We start from the raw sequence: 6708 nt of genomic DNA, 5'->3' as shown, positions 1-6708 counted from the left end.
TCAAAATATAAATTAGTTCATTTATTATTATATTGATATTTCAATTTTTCGAAAACTGAAATTGTGATTTTTTGGAGTCTCAAAAATATAGTCTTGCGGCCCTATGATATTTTCAGGGATCACAAGTGCGACCCTGTGCGACCCCCAGTTTATGCCCCTGAGTACCAGCATAAGCGTGCGCAGAATTTCTGGCAGGGTAGTTATACATAAATACATTAACACACACACGTATTACGTATATATATTATTCATATTCACACCTAAGTCACAAAAACTAATTTGGATGGGGTAACCTCATTTAACTACATTTACCGTGGTAAAAAATTAATTTATGATTCACTATCAATTATAATAATATTGAATATTGAATATTGAGGGGGGGTCGGGGGGAGTTCGCAGAGTAGTCAAGTGCCTACCAATTACCATGACTACCCCGTGCGCACGCTTATGTGTACCAGTAGGTACCTTTGTTTATTTTTAATTTTCGTATGGGGGCCGTATATTTGATTTCAAAATCAAAAGGAGCCGCAGATCCAAAAAGGTTGAAAGCCACGACCATGAACATTACTCTAATGTTCATGGCCACGACTGACGACTGCCACAGAGTAATAATAATAAATAATAATGTTGGTACAACTGGTCAGTTTTTGTTCTATGGTTGCGGTAGTAGCGCCGTGCGGTTGATGGGCCGATACGGGCGATACGCTGTTTAAAAATCTGTAACTGTCTGTACTCAGATCACTTTTCAGTTTTCACTATGCGTTCCGTCTCATAATAGTCCTCTGTGGTGTGTAGTTCATGTAATCACGTTGGACGTGTAGTCTGTTCGATAGCCACTTCGCTTAGCTTTAGGACAGCCTTTTGCCTTTCGTTCTTCCCCGGCGCAAGATTCCACGCTCAAACGGTAATATTATTTAACTTTTCGATTATCCTATCACAATGTTGTATTATCATTATCATTGTTTACCGAGTAGTAAACAATGTACGCAAACACTCGAAACGCCACAGCAACTGTACGTTGTTCGTCGGCGGTCGGTCGGCCGGTTATTATAATTTTCGGTTTTTGCTGTACTTTCATAAACGTTTTACGTTTTACGTCTATGCGTATAATATTATTATTATTATACATATAATATTATTCCGTGCGTAAAATGAACACAAAATGTCTAGGGTTTTTGTTGTTTTTCATCTGTCCTGCGTATTCAGATACTTACAGTGAAGAATTGTTTATTAAGCCCTTGGCCACCGGCTACGTGTACTCGTTCTTTCAGTTCACAGTCATCCGCGAAGACGACTCTTTCAAGCATTCCACTCTGTTCCCACACTCGTTGGGAGACATAATCGATAGATTTCATGTAGCAGAACTCAACGTCGACCTTACTTCCGGCCTGTGGAGACACAAGTCCTGGGGTTATCCGGCCGTCGACGCCCCATCAGGCGCTGAGATATCTGCTCGTTTCCACAACGACACACAAGACGTGGATAAGAACTGGTACGGCCTGACAAACGCGCTGTCCGGTTTGCTGTGTACCTCGTTGAATTTTATCAACAGTGCTAATAGCTATGAATCATCCGCCGACAGGGTCTATCGATATTCAAATTTACCGCGTGAAAATGTCTGTACTGAAAATTTGACGCCGTGGAAAAAACTTTTGCCTTGTGATTCTACTCGAGGCCTGTCAAGCCTATTAAACTCAGGCCGCGTCCACAATGCCAACTATCACTCCTTGGGAATTCATTTCAGGCCGTTATGTAATGCAGGGAAATGTAAATATGAACTCCGCCAAACCGTTTCTCTAGTATACGATTCAGTATTTATTAGTTTCAACAACAACTATGATTGGTCTCTCCGCAAGATGTTTGGTACTGGACTATTCAAGACATGTCCTTTGGCAGATTACAGTAAAATCTATTTAGATACATCATCAAATAGTAGTGTTCCTTATTTGATTTCACAAGAACCAGATTATATTTTGAAAAACAATATTGCTGTTTATAATCTAAACGGCATATTTCATTTGTCTGCTATAGTGCCTAGACCAAAAATAGTTGTGTCTGAATTACGACCATTACTGTACACAGATAGATTTATTACTGGATTTGGACAAGAATATGGAGGGCTAGTTACCCGTATATACAATGATCATAGGTCATCTATAATCGCCACCGTCATTGAGAATATCCCATGGTTCTTACCAATTTACTATCATACACTAAAAGTGACCAGCAATGGTGTTCGTGTCACACCAAAAGCTTTAATCTATAAACCTGGGAAAGGAAGAGTACGAATTTACTATTTAGAAGTAGTTTTAGAGCTTGCACCACGTTCGGTTACAGAAATATCTGTTCAGTTTGACTATGTGTTCTTGAAGTGGCAAGAATATCCACCAGATGCTAATCACGGCTTTTATATTGGCTCGGCTATAGTGAAAGCCACAATTCCGAGACATGCCACTTCTCTAACGTTTGATAACTCATTGATTGTAGACAATCTAAATTCAACTGGATCCGATTACTTAATTTGTTTGAAAACAGAAAATTTCATCATCACACTACCAACACCTGATTTCAGTATGCCTTACAATGTCATATGTTTAGCTTGTACTGTAGTAGCATTGGCGTTTGGGCCAATTCACAATATTACTACTAAAAGACTGAAATTGACTACAGCTAAGTATGTGCCTGGTTTAGCGTCTGTTGCACAGAAATTGTATGTTTGGTTGGAAAATATATTTTGGAGTAAAAACAAAAACAAAACAGGAAAAGCAGCAGTAGTTAAAGTTTTTGTTCCTGAAGAGTTAAGTTACCATCCAACATTAGGTCATGTATCTGAAGAATTCATGAAAGATAAAATGGATTATATAGCATCATAATTATATAACACACTTGTTTGTGTTGAAAATATTTTATATTTAATTTGATAAAACAAATATTACGTTACCAGATTTATCTATTGTGTATATTTTAAGTTTAATAACTTATTTTAATAAATAGGTACCTACCTAATATAAACATAATATTGGTCAGGAATGACAAATGGCTAACGTCACACGCTAAAAATTAAAACACTTATTATTAATTATAAATTAAAATTAAATATAATATAATAAAACCATAATTTTTTCTTATTTATATATATTTTATACTTTATTGGCATGTAGGAAAAAAAACAAAAAAATCAGTTTATTTTAATTTTTTGGCCTGTAACATTAGAAAAACTTGCCATTCCTGATATTTCTATGTATTCAATTTAATTATACCATTTTTTTCATGTTTAAAAATAAAATATTGTCTTTATTTCAATAAATAAGTCAATATAACATGTTTTATATTTGTTTGGATTTTATAAGTATAATATTATGTAACATTATAGGATTTGATACTATAAATAATGTTAATTTTAAAATTCATCATTCTTTCTGTATTTTCACATCTTACAAGTTTTTTTATTATTTCTAATCGTTCTTTATATTTAAATGGTTTTACTCAATGTAATAATAGTCATGAAAAAAATTATTTTGTGATATCTAGAACAGTGTTTTCTACCTATTAATTTTTCAATTAGGTATAATATACATAATGATAATTATATAGCTTATTACTTATATTATGTTAATAGTTAATACTAATAAATAATAATTGCTAGCAATAATTAAATAATTGTGGAGTTCATAATGTAAACTTTATTTTTATGAGGTTGATTTGTCAAGTTACATTTTGATCATTGCAGTATCATTATTAATTAAATTAGTCGTTTGAAAAATCCAATTTGTCAAAAAAAAAAAAAATTGAAACAATTTTATTGCAGTTTTCCTCAATGTAGATCTACACATTTCAAAAGACTCCAGATTCATCTATCATTAAAAATAGTTTAGCATCTAAGATATTAGGCCTCTTAGGGCCGTTCTTACAATGTACGGTAAAGTGTCGGTTAACGCTAACTGACTGATAACAGATTTTTTTACTGGCAGAATTCGGCTGGTTAAGTGTCGGTTAATTTTAACCGGACATTGTAAGAACAGCCCTTAGTCAGGAATATGTTATTTTTATTTTTCAAATTTTGGGTTTTGAGGTGAATCAAATTTCTTAAACCACTGATTCAATTAGTTTAGATTGTATTATTTATTTTAAAATAAAATACCTAATTGCTAAAACAAATTTGGAAGTAAAACCCCTGGCAGTATAATAAACATTTTAGTATGTGTATTTTTTCATTTTGTAATTGATTATACAATTTAGTTTTATTAACCTTTTAAATATTATATGCCTCGGTTAGAATCTTTTGAATAAAAAAAAAAATTTTTTTCATTAATTTTTTGTTAGACTTGGATATATAAGTTTATCTGGTGTCAAACAATCGCAATTTTTTTTACTAAAAATATTTTTATTTTGTGTAAATATTCTATAATTTTGTTTTCTGATTTTGTGTGTTTTAGTTCTTTGATATATCATTAAGAAATGGCAGAAATTAAAAAATTGATGTTGGACAAAGTTTTAATGAAGATGAAAAGGTTCAACATGAATGAACTTAAACAGCTATTCAAAATCTTACATTTGAACCTTGAATGGAAAGATATTATCAATAAAGTATCTGAATGCCGGTTGCGTTTAAGTGTTGCAAATGTTGTGACGGTAGTACATCAGCATTTAAAAGATGGTGATTCTGTTGATGAAACATACCATCGAGTTTTGTTAGTGGACGCCATCTTCCATCAAAATAGTCAGTGGTGGACAGTGACAATTGATAAAGTTAACAAACAATTATTAGACAAAGAAATAATTAGAAATAATATTGAGGCTATGTTAAACAAATTGAATATTAAAACAATTACATATGTTATGAAGTGTAACAAATTGTTTTGGATCTTAATAGATATTAATGGAACAAAAAGAAAACAAACTACCGTGAAGTTAAACAAACCATATTTTTTCACCATAGCACCGGGAAAAGTGTTCCATGTTTTTTACAAACCACAAAATATTGAAAATAGACTGTTGAAAATTGTTATAAAATCAGTTGGTGCCAGTAAATGTAAGGCCTACTCACTATCTGGCAAACATTTGCCGTCAATGGTTAGTTTGTTGGAAGACAAGAATACAGGTAATGGAAAAAACAAGAAAGTGCCAACATTGCTTAACAATCACAAGGAAGAAGATGTACAAGAATATGTTCAAAAACTATTTGGGGAAAAACGTTCGGTACTTAACGAGTTCACAATAAACGTGGAGAGTGATATGTCAGTTTTCAGCAATAGCAATCCAGTCGGTAAGATGTGCAAAACCAAAGTGGTTCTGAAAGGTGATAGTATAATAGATGGTGTTAAAGACATGATGTTGTCAGGTGTATTGCAACCACCATATCCAGATTGGGTTACAAATCTACCGGTATTAGGTAAAAATTGTGTAAATATTAATGTACACCCTTAAATTAATGTAATTAACAAATAATATTTTATAGTTTTAAATGTATTTAATCTGTTTATCCTGTATATCTGTATAATCTTTACTCTGTTAATGTATAAGTAGTTTTTTTTTTTAAATTTAGTTTTTACAACATCCTAAATGGATTACATTGAAAGTTTAATGAATGTATTTATTTTTGAAGTCATGCTAACATTTTTTTTCACATTTATGTCTAGACAGTGTCACGCTTTTATGTATATTAATAAAAAACAAATTTGTTCTGTGTAAAATTCTGCAGACTGAATAGAATAGCAATAAAAAATATTTATAGTTTTTAAGTTATTGTACATACATAATGAATACATAATAATGGTAATAAGTAATAACTAATAATATAATATTACTATTGAAATTTGTTATGTTTTCTTTAAATAAAATTAAAATGCTGAGCGTGATTACACCTAACCTAACACGCCTATCACCAACCAACTAAATCTTTCTTCACTGACAATCCTCTGACTTAAAGTTAGTCGAAAATTCTGAAGTGTATTATCTGATATTCTGATGTACAGACGTACAGTTGATTCATCTACCTTTTATCTTTGATTAATTTTAGAGTTCCTTCTTGTCCACTTGTCTAAATGCTCCATTTCACATTCCTAGATGCTCCACCAATAATTGCATGTCTAATGAACCAATCCATACATAAATTGACATGCTATTATATCACTACTATCTATGTATCTGCCATTGAACCTATGTTATTTCTTTAATTTATTATTTTTGTAATTTATGTCAACTTCATATTTGTAAAAAGGGCTCGTCTGTAAATATACATATAATAAAATATGCTTTCACTTTAATTTTTTATCGAATGTTTGAAATTGTCTTTATTCACTATTAATCAAGAATATGATTGTGGTAGGGTTGTTTCCGGTTATATTACATTAATTAAAAAATGTATAAAACAATTTGTGTACAGCTATAAAAATAAACTTGTTAGTATTGAAATAGTTGTTTTATGAATCAGTGAGCAATAATTTCTGTATGATGAGTGATGACAGTATAAAACTGTTAAAAATCTTTAGATGGACATTAAAATAAATAAAAATAACTAAAACATTCGTTTGTAAGGTTCATGGGCTAAGTCTGAGTACCTATAGAAATGAATGATATATTCATTTAGTAAGATGTCCTACCTCAATGGACGATGATTGTAATAGGTATTGAGTTATTTAACATAAAGTGTTAATATTCACAATGTACACTAATATTTTTAAAGTGTTATAACTTTTAAACTAATAA

The 6708-nt window shown here is 31.3% G+C and overlaps 2 protein-coding genes across 2 annotated transcripts; both read left to right on the top strand.

Moving 5' to 3' along the window:
* Nucleotides 1–683: 683 nt before the first annotated feature.
* LOC103308218 lies at nt 684–6414 on the top strand. Its single transcript, XM_008181265.3, has 2 exons — nt 684–904; nt 4437–6414. Exon 2 carries the CDS (start codon nt 4459–4461, stop codon nt 5425–5427), a length of 969 nt encoding a protein of 322 aa, XP_008179487.1. The 5' UTR covers nt 684–904; nt 4437–4458; the 3' UTR covers nt 5428–6414.
* On the top strand, nt 930–3053 carry LOC100159658 (GPI transamidase component PIG-T). The gene has a single exon (XM_001949099.5). The coding sequence runs from the start codon at nt 1152–1154 to the stop codon at nt 2871–2873; it is 1722 nt and encodes a 573-aa protein (XP_001949134.2). The 5' UTR covers nt 930–1151; the 3' UTR covers nt 2874–3053.
* Nucleotides 6415–6708: the final 294 nt, after the last annotated feature.

This window comes from Acyrthosiphon pisum, chromosome A1 (assembly GCF_005508785.2).
Source record: "Acyrthosiphon pisum isolate AL4f chromosome A1, pea_aphid_22Mar2018_4r6ur, whole genome shotgun sequence".
In the NCBI taxonomy this organism is placed as follows: domain Eukaryota; kingdom Metazoa; phylum Arthropoda; class Insecta; order Hemiptera; family Aphididae; genus Acyrthosiphon; species Acyrthosiphon pisum.
Note: the sequence above shows the minus strand (reverse complement) of the source record. Positions and strands in the feature narration are given on the sequence as shown.